The sequence below is a fragment of the Callospermophilus lateralis genome, chromosome 4 (genome assembly GCF_048772815.1).
Source record: "Callospermophilus lateralis isolate mCalLat2 chromosome 4, mCalLat2.hap1, whole genome shotgun sequence".
Lineage (NCBI taxonomy): Eukaryota > Metazoa > Chordata > Mammalia > Rodentia > Sciuridae > Callospermophilus > Callospermophilus lateralis.
In genome coordinates, this window is record NC_135308.1 from 157,225,356 (window position 1) to 157,240,972 (window position 15,617).

The 15,617-nt window shown below is 52.7% G+C and overlaps 2 protein-coding genes across 4 annotated transcripts in view; one reads left to right on the plus strand and one right to left on the minus strand.

Moving 5' to 3' along the window:
• Positions 1-11,165, minus strand: part of Lgals2 (galectin 2) — a 25,759-nt gene extending 14,594 nt beyond the window's left edge. The window contains exon 1 of the mRNA XM_076855139.2: positions 10,967-11,165. Within this exon, the coding sequence (XP_076711254.1) occupies positions 10,967-11,056 (90 nt within the window). The 5' untranslated portion in view covers positions 11,057-11,165. The remainder of the gene's footprint in view (positions 1-10,966) is intronic.
• Positions 9,747-15,617, plus strand: part of Gga1 (golgi associated, gamma adaptin ear containing, ARF binding protein 1) — a 19,575-nt gene continuing 13,704 nt past the window's right edge. Inside the window, exons 1-2 of one of the 3 annotated variants that reach the window (XM_076855134.1) lie at positions 9,747-10,119; positions 13,806-13,890. In XM_076855134.1, the coding sequence (XP_076711249.1) occupies positions 10,077-10,119; positions 13,806-13,890 (128 nt within the window). In that variant the 5' untranslated portion in view covers positions 9,747-10,076. Of the gene's footprint in view, positions 10,120-10,278; positions 10,368-11,410; positions 11,440-13,805; positions 13,891-15,617 lie in introns of those variants that run through there. The other 2 variants (XM_076855136.1, XM_076855135.1) reach the window with 2 other exon arrangements.

Genomic DNA, 15,617 nt, shown 5'->3' on the forward strand with positions numbered 1-15,617 from the left:
AGAGACGGGAAATGCAGCGGAGGCGCCCAGAGCTGGCGGGGGAGGGTGGCTATTGTTTAAAGGGCCGGGTTTCTGTTCCAGGCGTGGAATGGAGCGGGCAGATGGCCGCAGGACTCTGTGAATGTAATTAGTGCTGCTGAATTGTGCCCTTAAGTGGGACATTTACGTGACATGTCCTTTGCCACAATTTTTTTAAAAATTATTAATATCCTATTCCAACTTAGGCAGATCACATGGTATATGAATCCAATCTCAACAAAGCTATTTTTTAAAACCAGGGTGTCCCTGGGGTTCGAAATGGCAACTTATTTTCCTTGCATTTCCTTTTCGGGCCCAGCAGTGAGACGAATCCCCACCCTGGCCTCAGGCTGCGGCCTCCTCCAGGCTTTGCAGAGGCCGGTGGGTGAGGTGTTGGAGAGGGGTGGCGTCTGTCTCCCCCTGCTGGCCACGAAGGGGATGACCTCAACTAAGAAGAAAAATAGCTTGTCCGTTGCTAAATAGCTACTTCTAAAAAAAATGGGCCAGGAAGACACACATTTGATGAACAAACACTTTACACGGCTCACAAGGAACCTGCAGGGAGAAGCAAGTTGCCCTCTTATGAGTCCCCGCAGACACCCAGAAGCCAATCCCTTCTCGTGCTTCCTTCCAAGAATATTCCACGGGCCACACAGGTGACCACATGCTCTTCGCACAGTTCTGTTCCTTGATTTTATTCTCTTAATATATCCTGGAAGCCGGGCTTGGCGATGCCCACCTGTAATGTCAGGTACTCAGGAGGCTGAGGCAGGAGGATCACAAGGTCAAGGCCAGCCTCAGCAACTTAGCAAAACCCTCTCTCAAAATAGAAAATTAAAAGGGCCAGGCATGCAAGCTCCGTGGTAGAGCGCCCCTGGGTTCAGTTGTCAGCACCGCGAAGCAGAACAAAACACAAAAACAGTATATCTTGGAAACTGCTCCATACCCACCTCCGTCTGTTTGGGGCGGGTCTCCTGCTGGTGGGTGGCATTGTTTCCAGTGGCTGGCTCTGTCTGTCTGTCTGTCTGTCCTGTTGTGTTGTTACTGTTGGTGTTCTGTCCGTGGTGCTGGGGATGGAACCCCAGGCCTTGAGCACTCCAGGCGCGTGCCCTACCACTGAGCACACCCCCGCCCTGGCTTTTGCACAGAACTGCACCTCCATCCTTGAACGCTGTCCTTCACCTGTGTGTCCTGGTTTCCAGGGGCAGGTCACACCGACTTTGTACACACACCTTCACCTCCACCTCGCGGCAACCTCTGAAGTGCGACTACTATCTCCGTTGTGCAGAGGAACAAGTCCAGACCCAGGGTTGTGAGATGATGTGCACAAAGTTGCCCAGGAATAGACTTGAGTCTCTGGACAGGGCTGGCGGGAGGCCATCAGCCTTGCGCGAGCCAGGAAGAGACACAACCCCCACCCCAGGGAGCGGGTTTGGCAGATGGAGGTGGGCTGGTTGGACCTATGCACAGTGCACAACTTGAACAACCTTTCACAATGTCCCTGTGGTGCTCCTGAGTTGCCACCTAAAGGGGAATTGTGGATTCGGGTCTAAGGTTGAGGAGAAAGTGGTCGGCACGTTTGCTTTCATTCATTTTCCTCCTTCCAGTCTCCACCTCCGTGTGAGCAGGGCCCAGGGATGCACCAGGCGAAGCCGTCATGGCCCCTAAGCTCACCCACGGCGAAAGGAATCTTGAAGTTGTTTAATGGCAGCAGAAGAAAGGACCACAGACTGGGGGACAGGCGACAGGACCCTGCTTGGGGGTGGCACCTGCTCTGTGACTTTGGGTGAATCACTGCTCTGTTCTGGCTCAGGTTAGGCTTGATCCAGCAGGCTGCAAAACAACAGAACAGAGAATATCAGTGTGCTGGCGCCTGGGGCGCGTGAGAACTGTCACAGGAAACTTGATTGGTGTTTTCTACGGATGGTGCTTACGGTCTCTAGCACAGATGGAGTCACCATGAAGCCCGTGAAGACAGCATCAATGCCAGGGCCCCTTGAAATCGGGAGCAGCCCTAGAAACACGTTTGCAAGGTCAGATGTTACACAATTTGCAGAAGCAGGAGGATGGAGTCATGGTCCGTGAGGACGACGGTCCCTTCCATTGACCCGCACTTTCCCTGCAAGGCCATACCCGAGTGGCGGCAGCATTTCTGAAATGTGACTAAGGAGGCTGAGTTAGTCACACGTCTGGGTTTCAGTTGTGAGGTTGGCAGCCACCTAGGAATAGCTACATAGTCACCGCTGTCCTGATGTGAGAACCGGCTTCCAGAAACTCCGGCACCTGACTCATTGGGTATCAAGACGCGGAATCACTGGGTAACCACTGTGTCCATCCCAGGCGCCCGGCAGGGGAGGAGAAGGAGATCCGCCCCATGTGGAGCTGGGTGGGAGGCTTCAGAGAATTCTTCCAGTTATCAGATGGCTAAGTTACAAGTGGGCGATTCCGTGGCCATCGGAACGCCGTGCCTAGGGGAACAGCTGAGGACGCAGCCTGCGTGGTTATGAACACAGCCCGGGCTAGTCTACCTTTTGTTAGAAATCATGTGCAATAGTTTATAAGAGCACCTCTGTCACTTTGCACTAGAGCAGTACTATGACCAGCAAGTGTGATGTCCTGTGAATAGTTTATTTTTATACTGGAGATTGAACCAAGGGGTGTTTAATCCCTGAAACCCATCCCCAGCTCTTTTTTATTTTGAGACAAGTTCTCGCTAAGTTGCTCAGGGCCTCCCTAAGTTGCTGAGGCTGGCCTTGAACTTTTGATCCTCCTGCCTCAGCCTCCCAAGTCATTGGGATTACAGGCATGCGCCACCACACCCGACCTAATGACTATCTTATACGTATATAAGATATATATATATATACTTGGGTTGGGTCTTAGCATGTGACACATTACCAGTAACAGATTCTAAAGCTGAGAAAAACCCTTTCTAAGATTAAAAAAATTATAATAATGAATGTTTCCTAATTAATTATGTTAGCAAGGTGACTTTGTGTTACTCTTGGAAAACTCAGTAAAATTATTACTATATGGCTGGGCATGGTGGCACCCACCTGTAATCCCAGCAACTCAAGAGCCTGAGACAGGAAGATGGCAAGTTCAAGGCCAGCCTGGGCAACTTAGTGAGGCCCTGTCTTAAAAAAAAAATTAAATAAAAAAGACTGGGGTGTAAACCCAGAGCAGTGACACATACCTGTCATCCCAGCAGCTGGGGAGGCTGAGGCCAGAGGATCACGAGTTCAAAGCCAGCCTCAGCAAAGGTGAGGCCCTAAGCAACTCAGGGAGACCCTGTCTCTAAATAAAATACAAAACAGGGCTGGGGGTGTACTCAGTGGTGAGTGCCCCTGAGTTCCATCTCCAGTAACAAATGAGCTCAAAACCAAAAAAGACTTGGGGGTAGCTCAATGGTAGAGTATCCCTGGGTCCAATCCCCACTACCACACAAAAAATAAAATGGAATAATAAAAAAGAACAAAAATCAAACAGGCTGGAATGTGGCTGAGAGATAGAGTGTCACTGGATTCAATCTCTAATGCCACCAAAAAGCCACAGTGCCATTTCATACAGCAGTAGAATCATTGCTGTGCAAACAGTGTGCAACTCAAAATCATATGAAAAAATATTATCGAACGTGTCAGGTAGCTGAGTGCAAAGTCTTGTTTGGATTAAATGGTTATGTATTTGTCACTTTTAAAGTTTGTCATTTATTTAGTTTATTTCTCACTGTAAATAAATACGTAATTCTCCATCAGTGGTTTATAGATGTTTGAAGAACAAATGGCCAACTCCAGGCGCCACAGAAAGTGAGTCGCACCTGGTCCTGTAAACTGCACTTCCTACCCTGCACATCCGTCAAAAAAGATTGAAAAGCTCTGGATGAGGTAGATGAGCTCAATTCTTCTGCCAGCTCCACCATTCTCTAAATTTGTGGGAACTGCACTGCTCCCCTCCCCCTAGCAGCTGTGACTCTGACAGAAAGACAAGGAAGTTCCTTCTGGAGCTTCTCCAAGTCCTTCTTGCTGTCCTTGGAGTCCTTGTCCTGCCAAAGGCATGGAGACAAAGTGCCGGTGTGCAGAGTTGGGTATGGGGTGGCGGATGGAGAAATGAGGACAGGGGCTTGGAAGTTACATGTATGTTTGGGTGAAAGCCCCAAACTAGGGAATGGAATTGAGGACCTCTCCCTGTGTGACAACAGTTGTCACTACTTGGAGCTTGCTTGCTTTCTTCTTCTCTTTCTTTCTTTCTTTTCTTTTTTCTTTTTTTTCTTTCTTTCTTTCTTTTTCTTTCTTTTTTTTCTTTTCTTTTCTTTTTTTTTTTTTTTTTTTTTTGAGAGTGGGTCTCCCTCTGTTGCCCAGGCTGACGTCGAATTTCCGGGTTCAGGCCATCCTCCTGCCTCAGCCTCCCGGGTAGCTAGGGCACCGCCGCCGCCGGCTTTGGCGTTTTATTTTTAAACGTATTAAATACCTCTTGTGGTCTACAGGTTATTTCTCATCCTCCATTAACTGCAGGCTCTGGAGGTGAAGGGACACAACTGTGCTCATCCCGCCCTGCATCCTAAAGAGGCTTCCCACATACTGTCCTCCTCTGTCCCAGCTTGAGGAGAAACTGGCTCGGTTTCTCCAGTCCCACAGTCGGGCACCACCTTTGGCACCCTGCAGGCCCTCTCCGCAGGATAATCGGTGTCGCCCTCCTCCGCAGCACTTTGAATAACCCCAAAGGCGACCTGCGACGACACTGCGAGCTCACAGCTCCCTAGTCGTTTGTGGCATTGTCCTGATCTAAAATGGTATTGTCCCTTCTGTGCTTACTAGACTACTAGAATGTGAATTCTACGAGGGCGGCGCCTTGCCTCTCTTATTCACCCCGGGACGCCCGCTCCTGGCACAGGGCTTGGCCTAAGGTGGGCACTTTGCTTTTACTTGCTGAAAGTTACGCGTCAAACTCTCCTGGCCTAGAGCGCAGGAATGAATGGACCATCTGCCCATCAGCCAATTAGCGAGGGGCAATATTTGCATGTTGCCTTACTATTGGTGAGATCCAGAGACCTAGTTTTCTTCTGGCCAATGAGGTGAGGGCCACGGTATCGGCCTCTGTGGCCACACCCACCCCGACCGGGAGACAGGTGGGAGAGGGGATGGGGAAGCAGACTACTAGCCTACTGGGGGCCTCTTCACTTCCCAGACCCTTCTTCCTTCTCCTACTTAGGCTGGCACAAAATGTGGTCACTGGCAAGTGAGGCTCCACCTGTTACACCTGAGCACTCAGAGTAGGGAGAGGCCGATTTTAAAGACAAGGGCAGTGAAAGGCCGGGGATCACAGATGACCCACACCGTGTAATCAGACCCTGAGACAAGTCGGCCTTTCCCTGGGAGCTCATTTCAGACCCTGCTCTTGGGAGCCTGAGCAGGCAGGTGCAGTGGGCTGGGAGACCACGCAGCACCCATTCCTGGTTCACAACCGCAGAGTCCAGGGGAATCTGGGTGCCCATGAAGAAAGCCAGCAGAGCAGACCAGCTGCACATTGAAAACCAAGCAGAATTTGGCCAGAGCTCTCCAGCTCTCTTCCTTAAGCCCTCTGGACCTCAGTCTCCTCTATAAAGTGGGAAGGCTAATAGGTACCTCAAAGTACTGGAACATTGTATATGCAAAATTCATGGGGCACAGTAAACGAGTCAAGAAATGGTAGAAATATTTTTATCATGGAATCAAAGTGAAACAAACTGTTTCACAGGAAGATCCCTACCTATTCACCCCACCATTCCAGAACTTGGAAAAGCCCGATGAACAAGTTCATTTCTCTAGTGGCCATAAATCTACTTCCCTCCCCCAAGAAATGGCCCAGTTTCCCTTGAACCAAATCTTACTTTTGCTGTTCCTTATTTCAGGCAAACCAGATTTCCTGGGAAAGCATTAATTGCAAACAACCAATTAGTTCATCTTCTGTAGCACAGTCATTTATATTTGCACTGAATTTATAGTTCCTTCCATCTAAAGGTCATTGTTTTCAACAAAGATAATGTATTAAATGTACAGAGAAATTGAGTTGAATTTTAATACTTGATAAGCCTATTATTATTATTATTAATTTTTGCTGTGCAAAGTATCCAACACAGGGTCTCATTCATGTTAGCCAAACACATCCCCAGCCCTTTGAGATTCTTTTGTTGGATGAAAAATGGCTTATACTATGCATCCTAGTTCTGATTCAGAAATATAAGCCCTTTCCCTGTCCCCTGCACATGAGCCCAGGATTTGATGTGAATACATAAGTTCCAAGGGCTCTCCCATCTCGCTGGTGTCTGCTCTCTCATTGGTCAGCACTGGGACCTGAAATCATGATTCCTAGGATCAAGCGTGGACTTTGGGTACAGAGGCTCAAGTTGAATTCAAATTCTGTTCTGTTTTTAGCTGTGTGACCCCAGAGCCTTTGTGCTTACATGCTTCACTACCTTCCCAGGGACGTGGCACAGATGACACACTCCCTACCACAGGAGAATTGTCAGCTCCTCAGAAGGAGTTGCCCAGGCCACTTCCCAGCCGGCTCCCTCACACCAGCCCATCTGGATCCCTCCGGTCTTCAACGGCAGGGACTTGGTGTCATGCAGGCTTTTGTGATGGAGGCATGTGAGGACCTTGGCCAGCCACATTATTCGGGGCCTCAGATTTCTCAACTGTGCATGAGGGCTAAAGGGGACAATGACATCCACAGTTCTCTGTGCCCTTGCTTCTGGAGGTCTGTCTAGATGGGACGCGTGAGCCAGGACTTGTCAGGGTCACAGGCTGAGGCAGGTCCCATGCTGCCCCATCTCTCTCTCCTCCAAGTTCTCAAGGACGCCTACCCGTCTTTCCTTTCCTCCCCGCCCATCCTCACCAGCATTTCTGATGCTGGAGGGTTTTTCTGGGAAGGGGCTGAGGTGTGAATCCCTTGGAGGCCAGCAAGCGCCAGTGGTCAGAGCTGCAAAGACAGTTCAGCTTTACTCACTCCTCCCAGGGGCTCCCCAAGTCAGAGTAAACCCTTGGCAAAGGGCGGGGGGTGGACAGGAACAACTGCCAGAGGCCAAAGCCCACATTTCCCATTTCCCGTGTTGGGTGGGTTCCATTCACTGGGCTCAGGTCCCCCTTCTGCATCTCCTCCCCTGACCCAAGTCTAGGCCAAGTCCTCCCTGCAAAAATCGGCTTCTGATTCTCCCTCCCCAAGCCCAGCTCCCCAGGACCCACTTACAGACAGCCTTAAAGGCTTTGTGAGGCCAGTGTGGTCTGCCCCCCTTCACCTCCAGCTCTCTGGGCAACCTCGGACACAACCATTCATTCATCTAATTTATAATATTGCACACTGTAGGGGAAGAAGGGCTTTCTCAGCCCCCCAAGGGTTCCTGGCTAGGTCTGAAATAAAACTGACAAAGACAGATGGATGGGAGAAAAGCATAACAAATTCATTTCATCCGTTTTATGTGACACAGGCGCCTTCAGAATGAAGACCCCAAGACCTGGGGCGAACCATGCATTCTGCTTAGGTTTTAAAAAAGCATCAAATCATAGAAATATGATGGGACAAAAGGGTGTGATTTAATGGGGAGACTCAGTGGGACCCAGTGGACACCCAGCAAGGCCTATTTTTTCCCACTGGCCTCTCAGCTGGGAGGAGGGTCTTGTGACCTACCGGGTCTACAGTTATATTTCCAGGTTCTATGACTTGCTTTGAGGAAGGGCATTGGGGAAGAGGAACTCTAGTTTCCAAGGTCCACGTTAGTGGGAAAGGGGAGAAGGAAAAAGGAGGACAGGAGGTCAGAAAGACCTCCCTTCGTGCCCTCTCAGGTTTCCTTCAGCCTAGGTGCCATACTGATGGGGTACCTGCTCTGAGCCCTAATACCTGCTAGGTACCAGTTACTCTTCTAGGCCTCAGGGGGATTCACCAATAAACCAAACAGATGAAATTCCTCAAGGTGGATCGAGGTCACTCCCCAAGGCGACAGCCCAAGTTCCTAGGGGAGCAGACATTCTGCGGGGTAGAGAGACAAAGAACATAATGAATCAAAGAAAAATATAGAATGGAGATAAGTTTGAGGAGAAAGTTCAGCAGACACAGTGAGTGGGGAGCCCATGGTGTGGTATTCACTTCCTGCCTACCAAGTTCCACTTCCTCTTTGGTCTCAAGGCCACACAATTTAGAAAGCAGTGAAGCCAGTGTGTGCACCCAGGTCAAATCCATGTCTTTAAAAAGTGACTCTTGGGGCTGGCATGTAGCTCTGTGGTGAAGCTCTTGCCTAGCAGGGTTCAATCCCCAGCACCACAAAAGAATTAAAAAATTTAGAAAGACTTCTGACCGCGTGGATGGGCCCCTAAATCCAAGTGGTAAATGTGGTTTGCCTTTTATTTCAGTAATAATTCATTTCAATAATCAAACAAACAAAAAAGATTCCACGTGCATATTACGTTACAGTTTTTATTTATTGAGGGATGCCATAAATAAACGTATTCCTTTCTTACAAAATTTTAATGGCCTGAGGAGAGAATTTAACGTACCCGTCAGCTGAGTGGTTGAATTTAGGGGAAAAACTGATCCGGATGAGGTCACTGCGGTTCTGCAAGGTGAATCGAGGTCACTCGCCAAGGCAACAGCCCAAGCAGAACCGGATTCGCCAGATTCCCTAGTCGTGCCTTAACCCTTCCCGGCACCGGGCCGCTGGAGAGGACACTCAGGACAGGTTTCCCGGAGTGTCACCAGGGGGAGACCGAGAGCAATTTAGCAGCCCCGCGGGGCGCGAGGTCCCCAGGCCGGGGAGGACAGGGCAGGCCAGGGAGGACTTTGGTAGAGGGAGAAACACATGACACCAAGGCTAGGATGTCTGTCCATCCTACTCTCCTGTTTGCAGGAATGTTCACACCAGTATCTTCTTCGCCTTGTTGCCGCCTGGGCCTCTCAAAAATCTGACTTCGTCCCCACCCCTAAGACTCTAGAACACCTCCAACACAGCTTTCAGGAGAAAAAAAAAAAAAAAAGCCGACCACGGGAGCTGCGTGATCTTGCCCGTCTTCCCCAGACGCCGCCTGGAGCCGCACTGGAATTCTTCCGATTCCTTGAATTCCCCTTACTCTTTCTCCCTGAATATCCTTTTCACACCAGGTCTACCTGGGGAAACCCGACTGTTTTCAGGTAAACCTCTGGCAAGGTCCCCGGCCCCTCGCCCCACACCACCCCCTGTTTGGGAAAGTGGCCACTCCGGTGTTGCCATTATTCCTTGGGCTTCCGCCACCATCGCGCGTGACAAATATCTGGCCCTATCTTTCTCCTCCAATGCCTATCACGGAACAAAACAAATGCAGTGACTTCATTAAACGTTGGCAAGCTGAATGCAGGAGGCAGGACAAGGGATCAGGCTGTCACCGGGACCTCTGGCAAACCACCTGGCTCTCGGGTTTGCTGTGAGGAGTAATGGACTAACGTGTGTGTGTGTGTGTACGTGCATATATACATAAACACACAATAAACATACACACACACACACTCTTATGCTTATTATGCTTAGCGCAATGCCTGGAACACCGTAAGCACTTACTTTCGTCATTTTCACAGCGGCCAATATGGATTATTGCCCTTTTAAGGCTACCCTCCCAACTTCACGTCTAGACGGAAGTACCCCTAGGGCTCCGGAAGTGACCTCAGAGCCCCTCAGAAACATGGCCCCGGAGCGCCCTTCCGGAAGCGGTCACAAGTATCTCCGTGACGCAGAACGAGTTAGAGCGTCCCGTAGGGTTTCCATGGTGTTGCCCTCAGCACCCCGTCTCTCCGCTTCCTCTCCCGCCTGAACACCGGGAACGGGAAGGCAGGCGGCGGGTCCTTCCCAGCACCGCCTCCCCGTCTGGGGGAGGGGTTGGACGAACGGGTGACGCTCTGGGCGAGCTCGTTCGCCTCTCTATGGTGCCCAGCGCCCCTGCGCGCCGCTCCAGCGCGTTGGAGCGGACGCTGCCCCTTTAATCGACAGAGGGCGGTGCCGAGGAGGTCCCGCGAGAGCTGCGGGGGGCGGGGGGCGGTGCCGAGCCGGGGGCCCGTGGCGGATGGAGCCAGCGATGGAGCCGGAGACTCTGGAGGCGCGAATCAGTGAGTGTCCGGGAGGGGCGCGGGCCGGACCGGAACCGGAACCGGGGGCGCGAGGCAGGCCCCTTCCCGGCGGGGGCGGGGTACGCGGCGCCCCCTCCTCACGCCCCGCCCCCGTCTCGGGAGGGGCGGTGTCCCGAGGCGGCCCCTCCGACCCTGACCTGCGGGAAGACCCCGCGGGCTGCGCCGCCGCGCGGTGGCAGCGGACACCGCCCACCCACCCCTGCCGGGGTCTGGACCCCGGGCCGGGAGTAAGCTATGCCCGAACCCCCGGGACGGAGGGCAGCCTTCAGCCCCCTCAGGCCCGGGCGACTCCGCGAAGAGCAGGCCCCCGAGTCTTCGCTTGGGCCCAGGGAGGGAGCGAAAGAGCGGTCCCCAGGGCTGCATCTCAGACCCCGAAAGGACGCACCCTTCTCAGGCCCCTTTCACTCTAGGGCCCTGGGTGGAGCGGTACCCTCCTGTGCATCCTGGATCCTCCAACTACTCTCAGATTTGCTCTTTCCCCGTCCAGACGGGGATAGTCAGGATTCCCCCGCGGTCCCCACCGTGAGGAACCCCCAAGACCTACATGCTTGGAGGGTCTGGTCCCAGGCTCCATAAGTAAATCCAAGTTCGCTGTCACTACCCCCAGCCCGGTCCTCTTACTCTGATTGCTCTCCTAGCTCTTGCCGAGCTTCCTCCAAAGGCCTCTGCACCTTTTCCCAGTCTGTCCCCAGAGACAGCGTCCTGCTCAGGCTTCTGAACCCCACGCCCTCCAGCTGAGCTGCCTGTCCTGCAATGCTGAGGATCCTCAGCCCTCACTATCCCCCTCCTAGACTCTGCCCTCCGAAAGCCATGATTTGCTACTCACTGATCTAGTGACAGCTCTCTTCCAAGGTTTTTCCTCCTTTGACCCCTTGACTGGGCCAGGTCTGCAGGGAAGCCTCTTGGGCCCGGACATACCAGGGAGCTTTGCAGGGTGGTTTGGGGTCGTGACCAGCCCCTTTTAAGCCATTCTTGAGCAGAGTTGAACTCTGAGTTGGCCTTGGAACCACACCATCCCCAGGGATGTGTCAATCAGTCTGGCCAGTGTGAGGAATGTGATGGGTAAAAAGGAGGCACTCAGAGGCCATTGACTGTTCCAGAATGCTACAAGTGTCCAGGTCTCAGCAGCAACTCAGAGGGTTGGGTTGGGCCCTGGCTAACTGATTTCAGGCTGATTGCAAACTTTTTAAGTTCTTTTTTAAAATATTTATTTTTTAGTTGTAGTTGTCAATACCTTTATTTTATTTCTTTATTTTTATGTGGTGCTGAGGATCGAACCCAGGGCCTCGCACGTGCTAGGTGAGCGCTCTACCACTGAGCCACCACCCCAGCCCCAAGACAATTTTTAAGTCTGAGTGATGCACAACAGTCTCAGGTGTAGCTCAGGGGTAGAACCTGGCCTGGCATGCACCGTCCCTGCATGGTGGGTTGGGGGCTCAGCTGGAGGGACAGATTTAGCAACAGTGGGAATTTTCAGAGAGGCCAGAGTCCAGAAACAGGCAGAAGTTGGGGACACCTGGGATTGACTAGTTCTGGATTAATTAGGCCTGAGATTGTTTTCTCTTTTTCTTTCCCTTTGAATCCTAGCAAAATTTTGAGCTTTTCCTTAGTGGTGGTTGGAGGTAGATGATGATATTGTCACCACCTTGGAGTGACAGGGTGGAGTTGCACCCTGTTGTGAAACCCTCCCTCCCTCCTCCCCCAAGACGCTCTCCCCTGCTGCCTGCCACGGAAGGTTTTGCCCAGATAGAGTTGAGAGGGCCAGGGCAGTGGGTCAGGTCTTCTTGGACTTTAAGCCCCATGAAGGGGAGAGCCGGTGGCCTATAAGACCCACGCTTCCTCCACAAGTTGTTTCCAGAATCAGTGATAGTGTCCTTATTCTGGCTCACATGTCCTTGACACTTTAGGAGACTTCCTATTTTGCCCACCCCACCCCCAGCTGAGTGTCATCAAGTGGACAGGGCCTCCCTCCCAAGTCTTTATTTCTGACTGGTGTTCCCCAGCCTTTGGCCATGTTGGGGGCCTGGGAGGCGGAGTATATAGGGGAGGGCATATTCCTGGTATTTCCAGGGGTTCACAAGGTCTTCTGTTCCTTTAAGGGAATGGGAGGTCCTGCTGGGCTCCTGAGACAGAAACTTAGACCTAGGAAGAAAGTGTTTCACTTGATTCAGCCCATCTTTTCTGAGCAGTCCTAGGGAATGGCCACCCCTGGCATCTTCTACGCCACCTTTTGCTCTTTGCTTTATATTACCTTGCAACAGACAGTATGCAGTTTGTGTTTGTCTATTAATCTTAGCATTGTATTCCTCTCGCTGGGCCATTGGCCACAGGAGGCAGGCATTTGATCTTGTTCGCTGCCCCAGGCTTACTGAATAGATAGGCCCTCAGGCACTGGGACCCCAGGCTCTGGCCCCCTGCCACAGCATAGGGCCCCAGGACAGGCACCACATGCTGGGTCCCCAACTTCCTCCTCTATAGATCCTTCTGTGTCCCACCTCCTGGGCTGTGTTCCCTCCACACCCAGCTCAGTGTCCAGATGTGGGCAGAACTGACTGGGAACAGGTGAAGCTCAGAGACTGTGAGGAGCGAGGGTCCCCCTCCGGCTTCCCAGGGCCTTGCCATGCACAAAGCGTTTTGTCATCTAAAATTAGTCCCTGTTTCATTCTGACTTTACAAGTGGGGAGTTGGAAGTTCAGGGAAGTTATGACCTACTTTGTTTCTTAAACAATGTTGGGGTCAAAGGACAAGTGTCTGGTCTCAATTCCCATCCCCTTTCTGTAGATGACCTCACCCCCGCGTGCTCACAGCTGACCCCTCATTCATGGTGCATTTTCCACTGGCTGAGGGGAGAGGGGTGTACACAGCGGCTGTGACACAGGATGATAGCAGGCTTGGGTCTGCAATTCAGAGGACACAGACAAAGAACTCACCCCACACTGGTACCTGGGCAGTGGAGAGCTCAGGAGGACTGCCTGGAGGAGGTGGCGCTGAGCCACACCCCAGAGAAGGGCCAGCATGACAACAAAACCCGCTTTCCTTTCCAAGGGCCTCACACCTCCTGTGCTCAGCTCTTTGCGTCTTCTGACTGTGAACTGGTCAGAGGCCGGCCCCCAGCTCGGGTGACTCCTTCCAGTGCCTGCTGAGTGCTTCATCTTCCAGGCAGCTTCCCCTGTCCCCCAATGCCCTGCCTCCTCATCTGGGCCCCATGGCTCCTTTGCCTCCCTCTGTCTGTGACAGAACCTAGCTTCTCTTGGCCCACTGCCTGGCCACACAGCTCCTTGAGAGTGGGACCGTGGCTTCCCCACCTCTTACTTCTGGATCTTTTCTGAGCATAAATTCCAGAAGCAGAATCAGCAGAGCTGAAGTTGGTGTGGCAGGGGTACAACTGTAAGGAAGAGGAGATAGGAGGAGGAAAGTGACCCTGGGCAGAGCCTCTAAGAGTGGGGCCCAGTGGTGGAAAGCTGAGCGGAGGCCTGCCCAGGTCCTTACCTGTTCACCTACTGGATTGGAGCTTGGAGCGTGGGCGCACAGGTCTTGGGACTCTCTGGGCAGGAAGTGAAGCGAGGCCACTGCTGTGTGCTTGTCACATCCCTCCTGCTCCCAGCATGGGGTCGGGGAACAGGGGCCCCTCTGCCTGGTTACTCTGACCTCCTCTCCTCCTGCAGACAGAGCCACAAACCCCCTGAACAAGGAGCTGAACTGGGCCAGCATCAACGGCTTCTGTGAGCAGCTCAACGAGGACTTTGAGGGGTAGGCGGCCCTCTCTTACATACTCCTCAGAACACTCTGTACTTGCAGCGTGCACCTGCCTGGCCATGGGTCAAAGGACCTGCCTCCTCACCGGATGGAGCACTTCCCAGTTAGCAACAGTAGTGGGCCTTTGAGTCCAGGGCTACTTGTGTGTCATTCTGAGTTGTGCCTCGTGGGCCCATGTTATAGGTTAAGACCCTGAGGCTCAGGGGATGAGCAGTTGGCCCCAAGATCTGATCGGGAGGCAAGGGCACTGGGCCTGCCCACCCCCACCCCACCCCCCGCTGGTGGATTTGTTGGGGGCCCTGCCAGGAGGGGCACATGCTCCCCAGCAGACTTTTTGCTCAAGGAAGAACCATACTCACCTCGTAGAGCCACCTGGCGTGCCTGTCAGGACACACATTCTTGGGCTGCCTAAGCTTAGCTGTTGGCAGGGGCTGAGGGGTAGGCCTTCTTTTTTGTGGTACTGGGGATTAATACCAGGGACCCTTTACCACTGAGCTATATCCCCAGGCTTTTTAAAAATTTAATTTTGATAACAGGATTTTGCTAAGTTCCTGAGGCTGGCCTTAAATGTGGGATCCTCAGCCAAGCGTGATGGCCCATGCCTGTAATTCCAGTGGCTTAGGAGGCTGAGGCAGGAGGATCCCTAGTTCAAAGCCAGCCTCAGCAAAAGCGAGGTGCTAAGCAACTCAGTGAGGCCCTGTCCCCAAATAAAATACAAAATAGGGCTGGGGGTGTGGCTCAGTAGCTGGGTGCCCCCAAGTTCAATCCCCAGTACCCGCCCCCCACAAAAAAAGTGTGGGATCCTCCTGCACCTCAGCCTCCTGAGTCAATGGGGCTCTAGCTGGAAATGTGTGTCCCTACAGGCTCCTGGGGGGGAGGCGGGGGGCTGAGTAGGGACACAGCCCTGTGTGCTTCTTCTCTGCCCCACTTTCACCAGGGCCAGGGCTGCCTGGGGGCGAATCCCACCCTCTCTCTGCTGAGTGACCTTGTGGCTGAGTCACCTCTGAGCTCAGTTTCTTCAGCTGTCAGGTGGGAATGATGGTGCTGCCCTCCTGGGGGGTGCCGAAGGCTCCCTGGCCACCTCATGAGGCTCAGGTGGGAAAGCGCACGAGGCGCTCCATGTCACCAGTGCTCAGCAAGTACTACCTGCACTGACTCCGGCAGTGATCTTTTGTGATCTGGTTGACATTGTCACCTCCTCCACCATGAAGCTGCTCTGATTTTCCCGGCAGGAAGTCCCCTGCCATCTTGAGTCCCCAGGGAACTGCACCTGTCACTCCTGGCACATCATTCATGGGTCACTCCCAGATGGGCCCTGAGAAGGCTCTGCTCCTCTGTCCAGGCTTGTCTCTGCAGCAAGCAGGAGACAAGACCAATTGTATTTCTTTTTTCTTTTTTTTAAAAGAGAGAATTTTTTTAATATATATTTTTTTTAGTTTTCGGCGGACACAACATCTTTGTATGTGGTGCTGAGGATCGAACCTGGGCCGCACGCATGCCAGGCGAGCTCGCTACCACTTGAGCCACATCCCCAGCCCACCAATTGTATTTCTTAAAACCAGCCAAAGGCTCAGCTTGCTTTAGGGCCTGCCTGGCCCCGCCCTGCCACCACCCAGCTCCCCATCTGATCCAGAGTGGGCCTTTGTGTATCCCTGCAGAAGCCACAAAGTGCTGAACTCCTAGCGGGCTGCCCTTTCCCTCCCCTGGGGTGACTGGGCTTC